At 30.1% G+C, this 14,366-nt stretch overlaps 3 protein-coding genes across 3 annotated transcripts; 1 reads left to right on the top strand and 2 right to left on the bottom strand.

Moving 5' to 3' along the window:
* Positions 1–567: 567 nt before the first annotated feature.
* Positions 568–4,426, bottom strand: sra (RRM_RCAN_like domain containing protein Sra). The gene is made up of 2 exons (XM_085202221.1): positions 2,894–4,426; positions 568–2,025 (listed from the first exon to the last, which is right to left on the bottom strand). The coding sequence occupies exon 1, from the start codon at positions 4,276–4,278 to the stop codon at positions 3,604–3,606; it is 675 nt and encodes a 224-aa protein (XP_085058347.1). The 5' UTR covers positions 4,279–4,426; the 3' UTR covers positions 568–2,025; positions 2,894–3,603.
* Positions 4,427–4,964: 538 nt separating this feature from the next.
* Bin1 (histone deacetylase complex subunit SAP18) lies at positions 4,965–5,776 on the top strand. The gene is made up of 2 exons (XM_085201681.1): positions 4,965–5,179; positions 5,294–5,776. The coding sequence occupies exons 1-2, from the start codon at positions 5,105–5,107 to the stop codon at positions 5,696–5,698; spliced, it is 480 nt and encodes a 159-aa protein (XP_085057807.1). The 5' UTR covers positions 4,965–5,104; the 3' UTR covers positions 5,699–5,776.
* Positions 5,777–6,811: 1,035 nt separating this feature from the next.
* Positions 6,812–12,480, bottom strand: LOC146529259 (uncharacterized). Its single transcript, XM_085201679.1, has 2 exons — positions 12,346–12,480; positions 6,812–7,993 (listed from the first exon to the last, which is right to left on the bottom strand). The coding sequence occupies exons 1-2, from the start codon at positions 12,358–12,360 to the stop codon at positions 6,956–6,958; spliced, it is 1,053 nt and encodes a 350-aa protein (XP_085057805.1). The 5' UTR covers positions 12,361–12,480; the 3' UTR covers positions 6,812–6,955.
* Positions 12,481–14,366: the final 1,886 nt, after the last annotated feature.

The raw sequence follows: 14,366 nt of genomic DNA, 5'->3' as shown, positions 1-14,366 counted from the left end.
TCATATGAATGCACCTATAAAGTACCTATGTAGTTAAATTATAGAATATTATACAATCATAAATATACTGCTATACTATACTAATCTATAAATATAGTAAAACTAAAAAAATATATTTTTTATACAAGCCTCTATAATTCGGTCTGGGGAAATAAAATTATCTTCATAAGCGTTCCATTAATCAACACGTCAGCGGTCAATCAGACAAAGTATTGCAGTTAGTACAGTACAAGAGAGTGACTGTAACGCGACGGTCGTGGGTTCGATCCTCATCTGGGGGAACGAATTATTATATATGTATTAACATTTTAATTTCTTCGCTCTGGTATCGAGGCAAAGGCCCAGTATTGAGTCCGCTACTTAACAAGCAATGTCTCAAAAAATCGAGAGAAAATGCGTTTTGAATTGTCTTAAAACTATATTCCATCTGCCTCCCGTACATATAAGTATGGGGGATAGCGTGAAATTGAAGATGTAACGTGTCTTCGAAGTTATAAAACATATTTACAGTGAGTACTGAAAATATATAGATTATATATTTTTGTATTAATTAAATAAAACAAAAAATAAAAACTCAATATAATTTAATATTTACATCAAAACAATAAACGACATCACAGTGAGATTAAAACGACAACTTGGGAGACACTAGTGTAAGTACAATAGTAAGAATGAGAAAGACTAGAGATACAACAATTTAACCAACAAGAACATAATAATAAGATTAGTATGGAGATTCAAATTTTTATAGCGAAAAGTAAAGGTGACTTTTTGAGTTAATTTCAAAAGGGGCCATGAAAATCTTCAAAATAAATAAAAGTATCTGTATTTATAATCGAAATGCGTTATTCACACATTTATGGTTATAAATATTAGTTTTCCACATATTCATAACAATAAGAATTGTAAAGAAAATTCTGATAATTGCTTATGGTGTGCTTTGTGAGGGAAATAGTTGAAATGTAAATAGACATGAACCAAAATTTAGTTACATTTGTTAAATATTAACTTAAATTAACTTTAGATAAAATTAGTTAAATCAATAAATGGTACAATTTGTATTATGGTAAATTTTACAAGGAACTCAATAAATACTTAAAATTAATTAATGTAAGGAACATAGTAAGATTTTTCCAAAAGTAAAGCCATCATCGGTAATTAGAAGCATCATCAAAGGTAATCCTAATTACTAGTACGTAAAAAGAAATTTAATTAAAATTATAATAATTATCACTATATCTAGTAGTTCTGCAAAACGTTAAATAAATTTAAATCATTTTCTGCAAAATAAAAAATCACTTAGTGCGTCATGTTAAAACAATTTCAGAAGTGAAATAAATATTAGTAACAACAATATTTTTTCAAGATTATCGTCTAAATAATAAAAACTCTAAATGACTCAAAATTAGTAATTAACATTTTTATCTACATGTATTCCAAAAATATGAATCTATAACTCTGATAAAGTTTTCCAGTTCGTCACAAATTTAACGTGACCTAATAATATCTATATCTAAAATCTACTAAATATTATAATTTGCTATAAACAGCCAAATCTTAGTTTATCAGTAGGTATTTAAAATTGGAAAGGACACAAGCAATTTCGTTCATGAAATATCCATATATTAATGGTGTTACCTTATATCGTAATGAGACTGTTTGTAAAGATAATTTGTATTATAGTACGGTCAACAAGTCGTGGCTGCTGATGTTATATGTAGACTGTAGTTTTATTTTAGAAATTTTCTTATATATTAATATTTTATTTCCCAGTGAACAATACGGAAAAGATCAGAGTACTTGACTTCAGGGCGACCACAGGTTGGCCGTACTATACTTATTATTTGTCAAATTTTATACATATACCTAAAATTATGTTTTAAATACAATAAATTTATTTAATTGATAATCATCACAATATCTCAATTTAAACTGTAACGCCCGTCCGTTCCAATTTAGTTAAATGATACCTCACCAAAAAGCCGCGGCAATTAATCTTACTAGGAAAATTGCATCGTCGTCCATCTGAAAGCAGTGTAATACATTCAAATATATCAAAAAATACTTGCAAGCTGTATACTAATTAATGCAATTTCAACTAACATAAGTATATAAAATTTCACGCATTTCATTTATGTCTATTTAACCTAGAAAATAAATATCTGCCACAAGCCTATTTGCAATATAGTTTACCAAATGTTATAAATATTTTATATGAGAATCTAACTTAAGTAAGTAAACTTTAATTGTACTAAATATGATTAATGTAACCTATTTTATTATCTCTTTGGATGGTACTTCACAAATAAATTTGTTCATAATAATCATCATAGTATTTATACAAAATTAATAAAATAAGCATTTTTTGGTAAAATAAATTTGCTCTCCTAAAAATAATTAAGTGCATGGTGCCCTATTTAATGGTTCTGGAGAAATCTATAAGAGCCAAGTTTATATTTTGACAGTAAATTATGATATTTGATAACATATAGAATATTACTATTGACAACAACAAGTATTTTCCCTGTAATAATTTTTTGCTTGACCATGAAATATACAAAAAAGAAAGATTTAATGTGGCAAACTAGTAAAGCTAATGATATAGTAAAGAAAATTTTAGATTATCTACATAAATTGTCTCCTTCATTTTTGTGCATAAAGTAACAGATATCCTGCATAATCCTGCATACTTAACATGGTTGTTCAACAAGAAGTAATTATCATGTAATATGTACTGTTATGTTTTGTAAATAGTGATACATAATTTCTTGTATTACAATTTGTAAAACATAAATTAATTATTTTAACAACCTTACATTATGGTAAGCAAATAAAAATAGTGAGGAATATTCACAATTAGTTTATAAACTTAAATAAAATAGGTATTACCTACATTTGAAATGTGTTTATCAAAGCCTTCTTATAATCTTCAACTTTACTATACAATCGGTTGAGCAAATTTATCTACAAATCCATGTTGTCACTAAGTTTTGTTCTAATTTCATTTACAGCTCAGATTTTGAAACATCTTATATAGATTGGTGGAACTCAATTCTGCACTTTTGCCTTCTATACCAGATAAAATTGAAATAATTACTCGAGAGGTAATTGATCTCACAACTATCACATTTACAGTTAAATGCTGTGTCCAACAACTTATTATTGTATTATAATAAAGAAAACATATTTTTTTAACAAATTGAGTTTGGTAACATAGACTACACAATATAATGAGTATGTTTCTTCTAGTTAAATAAATTTAGAATTAAGAAGTGTTTGCTTGATAATGAATTTTGCAAAAATCAGTTTTAGTATTCTATTTTTATCTAATACAAAACATAAGCAATGTAAATGTTAAAAAATAGCACCAATTTAATTTTAAATACTTAAAAGAAAACTAATAAGCTGACATATAAAACTATCATTAGTGATAAAAACTATTTTTTGAACAGCACTGTCAGCCTATGATTTGTTAGATTTAAAATACCTAGCAATTTCACTTTTGGCATCACTGGTCACTAAATAGTGACGTGATCAAGTGAAAAGCATTAAACAACCTACATTATGTAAATTTTCTACAGTTTTCAACAAGGCATATGCTCTTCAATATTCAGGACAACGAGTATGTGGGATGGGGCAACTTAAGGTATCTGAATTAGAGTCAGTGGATAAAGCAGTATGAACTATAATGGCAGGTTGGGTAGGTGTAGGTGCATGTAATTCATGACTTTCCCCTGGAGTCAGGCTGGCTAAAGCTGCTAGTAAGTCAGGATTCACAACAGGTTCACCTTCCTCACGAGGTTCCCATCCAATAGGAGGACTGGCCGGTGGAGATATCAGAAACTGTTTCACAGGTGCAGGAGGCCTTAAGTTTTTAAAAGATATTGGCGTTACAGGTTGAGCGAAATAACAATTAATACACGAATTATAAAATTGGTACTGGTGTAGTTGAACACGAGCGCTAGCCGCTGCGAGAGGGCTATCATAATTAACACGTATGCGCTTAAAACTTCGTAACCACTGAAACGTTACATTATCAGAAAATGTACGAAAGATATCTTCTAATTCTTTTTTTAATTTTTCGTCAGCAAATACGTCACTATGAATATTCGTTACGATCACAGATTTAGGTAAGTCATCAAATTCATTAATTTCATCTTGGCAATCGGCTTCTTGGTCTAAGTCAGCAATGTTAGGGTGAATATTAGGCATCCCATCTTCGGGGTTAATATAAACATCATCTTCTTGAAATGTTTCGTCTTCTTCTTTATTTGCCATGTTCAATACAGTTAAATCCAAATTAACATAAAATAGTCTTATCGGTATTTTTCAATTATTGATCAAAATCGCGTCAAAGTAGTATATATTTTAATAAAACAATAAGTTATCGATTAAATACGAAATGTCACAAATGTCATTTTTCTGCTCTATGGACGTAGGTGTATAGAAGGCTAGAAGCTTAAAATTTAATCTGTGGATTCATTGAATTTTTTGTGAAAATTGTGTTTATCTTTATATTCGCATACGTAAATTTTAAATTGAAGAAATACCGTGTGATCTTATAACATAAATATAAAATTATATTTGTTTATATTTCAAACTTATTACCCTTAAAATAAAATTTAAGAATTATTTAATTTGCAAGATATTAGTAATAACTAAAATTAATTACTTTGTTTCATTTTATTTACGATATTGTAGACAAAATATTAAAAAAAATATAAATATTTTTCAGGAACCAAATATAGGTGCAAGGTAATAAGGTTTATATCAAGTAATAATGTAAACCTGTAGTTTTACTTTTCGTTGTAAAATATTTTAATGATAACATTTTATTTCCATATAATTTATGACTTATATTATTATAAATTTATATAATTTAAAATCATTCTTTAGTTTTATATTCAAGTCATTATAAGTCTACACTCTACAATAGTAATTTATGGTTATTGTTAATTGTTTACTATTTCGTGATCGTGACCACAAATACCTGTCAATTGCCTACTTTATTGAGTGATTACATCGTTATTTAATCAACTCTCTTACTAAAAATATAATTTAAATACAAATTTTTGTATTATCTTTCGTAAAATATTATAAGATTATGAAAATGGCAGGGGTAGAGTCCATGGTGGTTGAAGAGGTTAGGCCGGCGGAGAAACCCGTTGATAGAGAGAAGGTGAATATATATTATATGAATTAAAAATCAAAATTGTTTTTAAATTGTTTAATAAGCAAATTATGTGCCAAAAACAGCTTAAGAAAAATTGAATATGTTTATTGTTATTTTCAGACTTGTCCATTATTGTTACGAGTATTTTGTTCAACCGGTAGACACAATTCACCTGGTGATTATGCAAGAGGTAATGTTCCTCAAAATGAGCTGCAAATTTATACTTGGATGGATGCAACTTTACGTGAATTAACAGGATTAGTTAAAGAAGTGAATCCAGAAACTCGTCGAAAAGGGACATACTTTGATTTTGCTATTGTATATCCCGACATGAGATCGCCTGCGTATCGCATGCGAGAAATTGGCGTAACTTGTTCTGGACAACGAGGTGGTGATGACAATAAAACTCTGGGACAAGTAAAGTTTCAAATAGGTAATTATCTAGACATTTCCATAACTCCCCCAAATAGAATGCCGCCTCCAATGCGAAGGCCTCAACCATATATGAATAATCGTCCTTATTAGATATATATTTAAAAGTTTGATATTAGTTAAGTAATTTCTTTGTGTAAGTAAATTGATAATAAATATCTTTCTACATAATTAATTGTTTATTACATTCCTAACCTATACTTTTAAATTAGTGTTAAGTAGTAGTCGTAAAGTAACAATTTTGATTATTTATTCATACTTAATTTTCTCTGAGCCTACGAAGTATGAACGAAAAAAGTTTATAGCAAGGAGACAACACAATATTATGAAGGTTGTTTTGCTTCAAGTTTATAATAATAAAATGTTCTTCCTGATCATATACTTTTGTTGTAAAAGGAAATTATTTTTGTACACTACGAGAAAGGTTTCATACTTATAAAATTTTTTAATGTTACATTTACAAATTAAATATTAATTACAGTATTGGTATAATATTATTCATTTCAACAAAAAAAATCCCAACATACAAAAAAATATGTCAATCCTTCTACATTGGACATTGCATTATCATAATTTTTCTCTTGTGTGTGCCGTTTGAATTATTTAATCTTTCCAATATAAATATGTGATGTTGCTATCAATTTAAAAGATGTAGGCCAGTTGCCAAAAAACAGTATAAACCGGGTTAAGCACCTGGCCACATATGAACTTCTCTATATAACAACACAAACAAATGCAAAGCTCAGCAGCTTAGACGTAAGTACTTTGACTTTTTCTCTGTAGACAATTCTTACTCTATATTATTAACTAGCGGCCCGCTTGCGGTTACACCCGCATGAACTATGTTATTATTAATTTCTGTCTCCATGACTATGTCCTAGTGACGTCTAAGCAAAATTTGAGACTCCTAGCATTTGTAGTAACGGAGTTTCATACAAACTTTCGACCCCAAAAACAACCTCTTCCCTTCCTTTCCCGTCTTAGCGAGCACCTACGTCCTATAAGTAACTCCTATGCAAAATTTGAGATTCCTAGCACTTGTAGTTTCTGAGATTTCGAGATGAGTGAGTGACCTTTCGATTTTATATATATAGATTAGTCTATTATTGTATGGTGCTAAGTTCTGTATCAATAGTTCCAACTAAAGTTTAATATTTTATGCACGTCGTTGCAATGTTAAAAGATGTGGGAAATGAAAAGTAGTGCTATAGTTTATTGTTTTTTATTGTTTGTCAGTTTAGGCTACATAAAAACTATTTCTACAAAATATCGTTTTACATAGCACAAAGTGACTAAGATTTGTTTTAAAATTAGAAATCCTAAAATAAATATACATTACATACTTAATATCTATTGATTACCCGCAGATCTGAATGGCCTTCTTGATTTTTTACCCATCGCGGCGAGATCTATTGTAATGCCATTAGGCAAAACTGCCTTATTTTCTTGGTAGTCAATGAAACCCTTTTGTTCTTTGTCCTCATTGGCTTTATCGCAAGCAATTCCAGTCTCGTAATTGTATTCTCGTTTTAGACCATCAGGGTCAACATATCCATACTTTCCGCGTGTTATACAATCTACACCAATGGTTTCTTCCTTAAAAGTCCCATCATCGTTTTCGAAACCCCATGTAATACTTCCGTCTTCGTTTTCGTCTCTGTATTTACGTATAATCTGAGCTACTGGTTTTTTATCTCTGGAGTTACTTGAAGAGTATTTTTGTTGAGGTTTAGCTGGTGCACGAATTGGTTCTTGTGGTCGGGAGAACTGTCTAACAGGTTGAATATAGTCATCTTCTTCGTCAATAAAAGGTTTGGGCTCTGGTCTGAAGGAGGGTCGCTGTGGTCTGCTAGACAAAGGTTGTAATCTGGCTGGCTGAGGTCTAGCAGGTTCGTTTCTTATAGGGATAAAAGATTGAGGTACCAATGGGCGGTATTGTGTAGGTCTCACTGGTTCGGGTCTTGGCGCAGAAGGAGTGGTTTGTTGGAAAGGTGAAGAATTGTAAGCAGCAGGTGGCTTTGGTTGAGATGTGGTTGTAATATCAAAGAAATCATTTTGTGGCTCAGCGGTAGAGAAAACGTTTGGTACGTATGCAGTAGGAGTATTGATTTCAATTTCGTCTTCCGGTTCTTCTGTGACGGGTTTTGATGGTTCGTCAAGAGACTGAAGACTTGGTCGTGGAGCTGCATCTACAGATTTAAATGAAGGTCTGGCGAGTCCTGGCCTTCTTATTCTAGCTACTCCAACAGGAATTTGAGCAGCCTGTAATCTTCCTTGTCTAAATCCACCCTGTCTCGCCCCTGCTACAAATGCCCCCGGAATTTGTAACCTTGGCGGCGTAGGCGAATCATATTGAGCATAAGCTGTTACTGCACACAGCATACATATCTGAAATTTAATAAATGCCATTAATATAAATAAGTAATATACGTATATGTGACTTACAAAAGTTATAATAATTAAATTTTACAACGTTGAAGTATAATAAATAGAAAGTTTATTTCGCAATTAATCAACTAGACAGCCTAATACTGTCTAGTGTAATGGGCCTTGTCTAAATCACGAATTTTGCTAAACCTACTTATTGAAAGTGAGTTGATCGACGTGTTATAAATTTCAGCCTACTATTACATAGCAATCTCAATATTTTAATTTATATATTTTATGCACATATTTTGGCTTATATAAAAAATGAATGACAATAATTTAAAAGAGATTTTAATATTCTTAATTCTTATTCTAACATTTTCTCATTTCTCATTTCTATTTTTTAAATTGGTCTATTTATTGTATTTAAAATCGAATACACTACAACATGAAGAAATAAATACTATTTCTATATTTATTTACAGAGCATTAAGTTTAGCACTAGTTGACCGTGTCAATAAAAATCAGGGTCAATTCTAATGCAACTTGTGGTGTCATACGAATAAGTGAATAAGTCTAGTTTTGTGCAATTCTGTTACTGCTATTAAAATTCCATTCAAATTAAATGTAATGCTAGCTTGCGTAATGAGGGTTACGCTACTGCTTATAAGCAAACACGTAAGATCGATCGTTGGTGTATGAAAACAGGAATTAATTTTGATAATTTTGTAATCGACGATTATTTAGATTTCACATTTGTATTAGTTTCCTCTTATTGTAAATTATATGATTGCCCTTAATTAAAATTTATATGTTTTTCCTTATTAAATATTTTTTCTCGTTTTTTACGTTTTTATAACATTTATGTAAGTTTGATTTATTTTATCTAAGTGCATCGAATAGCTTGGTAGGTGCAAATGTCGAAAGTATAAACTTGAAAGTATAAACGAGTATAAACTCGTATAAATACTTAACCTGACCTGACAAATACATACCAATACATTATTATCACAAGAAAAGATTGTTACAATTCATTATTTTAGTACTAAAATAAAAATAATGAAATGATAAATATTTATTAAAATTATGTCCCAAATTTAGATCATGCTGTCATTATGAGACCGTCGTAGCGGAGCGGCGCAAGGGTGTGACTGTAACGCGACAGTTGTGGGTTCGATCCCTACTCGAGTAAGTGAAATATTTATTTACGTTTATATTTCCATTTCGTCGCTCTAATGTCGAGGCAAAGAGCGGTGTTGAGTTCCGCCACTCAACATGCAATGCCTCCAGAATTCGGCAGAAAGTTAAAAACGGAGTGTCTTGATACTTGGTTCTCTGCCTACCCTGCTGTGTGCGGGATACAGCGTGAATTTATTTAAATACATAATTGATTTGACTGATTTTATTTAAATACATAAGTAATATTTTTTAAAATATCGGTAATAAGTACACGAGTATCACTCATAATATAAATAGTTGAAATTCTTAGTAGCGGTGTGTGAGTGTAGTTAGGACTGGAGCCTCGATCTGAAAGTAGTAAGGACGCCTGGGCCACTCATTCTTCCGCCAGTCAAGGTGACAACACTCGTGTCTCAAGAAAATATTTTACACTACTTGTCTTTTACAAGATATTTTAAAAAATATTTGTGAAGCAAAAATTTACAGTTTCAACGACATATCACACTTATCCGGAATATGTTAATGATAAAATTTTATTACTTTTTATATTATACTTGAACTTAAAATAGACTATCTACCTTCACGGACCTATTACATATTATGAGTCAAGGTCGATTACCTGCATAACTCAATCAATTATGCGTTAATGTATTTATTGTAAGGTAACATGTTTTTCTTATTACGAGACTTATAAGTATACAAAGTGTCATTTATTTTTTATACTTAAAAAAGTTTTTAATTATAAGTTGCTGAATATTTTTAATATTTAATACATTTTTTTTATGAACTTTATTGTAAGCTCATCACGAAATTAAAGGCAAATTGTCCTTTCAATTTTATTTATAAAATAAGCGTCAATATGTAACATTACATAAGATTTAATCGAATGAAGGAAATTTAATCCACAAATCAAGCCAATTTGATGTTTTAATAAGTACACGCTATATTTACATAAAACGTGCATTCATTAGTTACGTCGAGAAAAGAACACTTGTAGGTTATGCATGTTTATATATTTTTTAAATAATATATAATTTTGTAAACATATGTGCACTAAATATCCATATATTTAGCCTTAAGCAGAAATATCGAAATCTTAAGCAAAAATATTAAAAAATAACGATTTACAATGAACACCCTATATACGGTATGTCTTAAAACAGTCGTGTTTTTTTCACATTTACTGATTATTTCTCAAATTATACAAGATTTACATTACATTTTTCGCTCTGGTATCGAGACTAAGCGTGGCGTTAAGTTCCGCCACTCAACATGCAATGCTTCTACAGCTACAACGTTTAAAAAAGGTACGTGAAAACGTTATAATAATTAAATATTTTCTTATAAAAACGAATGAAATATAACAGTTACTCTGTTATATTTTTATAAGAAAAATGCCAAGGGTCGTACAGTGATTTACATTTCGTTGGTATGTAACATTCTGAATGCAACTGAACTTGAGTGGTCACGACGATTATTATTTTAAGGTTTATTTATATAAGGTCTTTGTCAATATCAAACAAGTAAGATACGTCCGGGTAATACTTATATGTAAGTAATAATAAGTAGTTAATAATGTTGGCACATGGCGAGCGCGTTGATGTCTTTTATAAGGGCATATAAATGTTTTCTGATATTTGTAAAATTTTAATGCTTCAAAGTGTTAGTTATTCTGGAACCAACTTTAACATACCTATTACATATTTTGCATTCGAAATAGAAGCTAATAGAAAGTAATTTAGGTAATATTATCAACATTCACTAGCATTAAATACGTGAGTTGTAATTGAGTTACTTTGAATATTTTAATGTAGATGAATACAATTTAATATTAGTATATTTGAATTATATATAATAATAAGTATATTAGAAATTATATATTAGGATAAGCAAGTTCAGTTTTCGCGGTCTTCTCTGTAAAACTATCTATATATCTATATACTTTTTGTCGATATAAAATCATTGTGTGAATTGACGATTCGAAATGTCTTGCCTATTTCAATGAAGAATATATTGAATAATAAATAAAACAATTATTATTTGTTTCTAAACAATAGGTTAGCTTTTTGTTAATAGAGCCGCCAAGGTGATTGTGGTTCTCTATGTGATACCTGCTAAGGGCTTAAGTTACAGGCGTAAGCATTGGTTCTGCTTCAATAGAAGTCGTGTGTGTTATTTAATATGATTTTGCAATAACCTTATATATCTTTTTCCACCTTGTATCACAACGCCTGAGAATGAAAACTATCGTGGATTTCAAAATTATAATACTGAAACGATACTTCTGAGTAAAACTTTTTTATTATGTTTTAATATTTACGATAAAGTATTACATCACAATATGACATGCATAAAAAAAGCAATAATAATATTTTTTCTGTAAAGATGAATATCAAAGATTATTAGATACAAAAATACAATAAATAATAATTTGATCCGCAATAAAATCAATGAATATAAATGTTTTGATATTTCTATATCCGACCTTTTAAATGCCACACCGAATTCAGCTGTTGCAAATAACTGCAAATACATATTTCGAATATATTGAAAGTTTAACGTAATAATTATTAAATAAATGAAGGTTGTGAAATTGTATTTCCCATGAATTATTCTTAATTTATAAACTGGTGTGACGGGTGAATTATAAAATCATACATTTTATAGTGAACGGTACAGTTTAAGTGCGTTGAAATAGAACGTGTATTACTTTTGTGTCTACTTCTAGTTAAGCCTGTTGGGGTAATGGTATCGCGTTGTCTGTTGCGTGTTTTGCGTAATAGAGTCGTTTATATGATAAAATAAATGTAAAATTTTGCTAACGTTAAAATAATTAGTTTCGCTTTAGAAATTAAGAAGGGCAAAGTTTTCGTATAAATTAACCGCCCTCACTGTTCTCGATAGAGTCAAGGTTGCTCTGTGAAATCAATACCCACTTGCGGGTGTATCATATCGACCCAAATTCATTACATACTGCCAACTATTCGGATTGATAGTTATATGAAAATAAAATTGAAACATTTCTTTATATTTACAAAATAGAATATTTATAAAAATACAAAAAAAAATGGGTTATAAAATTTCTTTGTCCACATTCAATAATGAAAAATCTATAACAATAGTTCTTGAAAAAATTGTAGGTAATTCAAATGACATGATGAACAAGCACATCAACCTTGTCCACTAACACTCACCAGTAATGTCCGCATGATGTCCTAGCACGACACTATCACGCCGCGAACGATCAACAAATAAAGGAAACGCCTCCCGCGCAAGCTATATGAGGTCGCCCACTCTCGCCCTGCGCCACGCGACCACCATACCTTATTGCAAGGTAACCGACTATGAACGCTCTGTATCTATAATAATATGCCAATAAAATGCATCACTATACAATTTGGTTGTACTAAACGCGAAGATACCGCTAGACGAGCTAATTTATTAATATTGATAGTATTCGTCTTATATATTTTGTATTGTATCTATAAGTTGAAAAAAAATGTTAAAACTTTCAACTATTCATTCTTTGTCAACCTTTTAAGGGGTGTCTACAATATTATCAAAATATTCTCATAATTATGTTTTAAAAAAATCTAAATGTAATGTTTTTAGGTTATTTACTTTAAAAATCGTAAAAACTTCCACATAATCATTTTTTTTACTTCTTTTTAAAAAAACTTTACATGCCTTAAAAAGGCTTGTAAGGTAAAGGTTAAATTCATATCTGAATTTTGTTGTTTCTTATGTATATACTATTTTGGATACGTATAGTATAAAAATATTTTTTCTTCAGCCTAAATATATTTTTTTCTATTTATTAATATAGGCCCTTCAGATCACGATTTCAAAAGCAAGTTCTACGTAACACATCCGATCGATTCGTCTCGTCACAACGTTGGGCATTGTTCGCTTCCAATTTGTAATTCAATCGAAATGCTGGCGGCATGCGATATGTCAGGTGTGGCAACCGGCAACCGCTCGTGGATCGTTACTATTTACGTTTCTTATTAAATAGTACATTAATATCCGATTAGACGAAAAAAACGTAATAAAACAATCAATCAAGTTACAAATTGCTAAAAAATGGTGAAATATTCTAAATGTTATATTTTTGTTCTCTAGAGAAGCTTAGAAAAGAAATATTCAGGTTTAGGAATAACTAAAAAAATGGTGTATTTTAGCGCGTATTTGCTTTCACTTAGAACAACTTGTGGTTAAGAATAATGCAATTGTAGTGTTACATAAGTGACAAGTGCGCGTGAGCAGCAGGTTAATCATGCGGACACGCCGGAAAGTGTATCAGCAGCATCACAACACGCATAAGTGAGAGTTCTATAGCCATAATAGTTTATTTCTCGTTGAAATTACTACATTTTAAATGTATATAAAGTGGTAACTAAAGGGAAGTGTGAGGTTTTTGTGGTTCAGCGAAGGGTACCTGTGTGATGATAGTAGATCTCAAGAAAAAATATAATTAAATGACAATAGTCTAAAACTAATATATAAGCTTATCCCGGTAAAAGAGGAAAATAAGTAATATATCAGTAAAATAGATAATAATATATCTACAATAGAATCGAATAATTATTGCCTCGAGTTTTCTAAGAAAGTAAAGCTTATAAGACTATCAATTTAATTGATATAATAAAAAAAACTTTCTCTTATCTATTAGAGTGAAGTTATTAGGAGCATATAATATTCCCAGTACTAGTGACTTACGGGCAAGGACGGCGGCGAGCTCCGTTACCTGTCCTGTATCGCCTTTTTCAATGGCACGTTTCGGATTCGACACGACGCATACATACTCTATTTGTAACAATGGGACTTTCGGGGTCATGTTCGTAGTGTTTGAATATTACTGTTTAATGCATTTATGTCAGGATTTAACTGAGGTCAATGACCGGAGGCTATTTATGTTATAAGTAATTACTAGCGGTTCTTTATAAAAAGTATATTTATCTACATGATAACATATGCTGCTATGCATTGTTCTAAGTATAATACAATTTAGAACGAAAATTGTTCTTGAATAAAATTTAAAGTTGATAAATTTTATTAAGTAAAATATTATTAAAAGTCGGTTATTTATTTAAGCAATATTTTGGATTATATGTTCACATATGAAACTATCATGCAAATTTAAAATTAAGTAACAATAATAAGTAAAAAATATTTTAGCTTCAGGTGTTGCAAATAGGAAGAGATCTAGATTCTA

Source organism: Heliconius melpomene, chromosome 18 (assembly GCF_056956725.1).
Source record: "Heliconius melpomene rosina isolate 202511_hmr_F chromosome 18, ASM5695672v1, whole genome shotgun sequence".
Taxonomy (NCBI): Eukaryota; Metazoa; Arthropoda; class Insecta; order Lepidoptera; family Nymphalidae; genus Heliconius; species Heliconius melpomene.
Note: the sequence above shows the minus strand (reverse complement) of the source record. Positions and strands in the feature narration are given on the sequence as shown.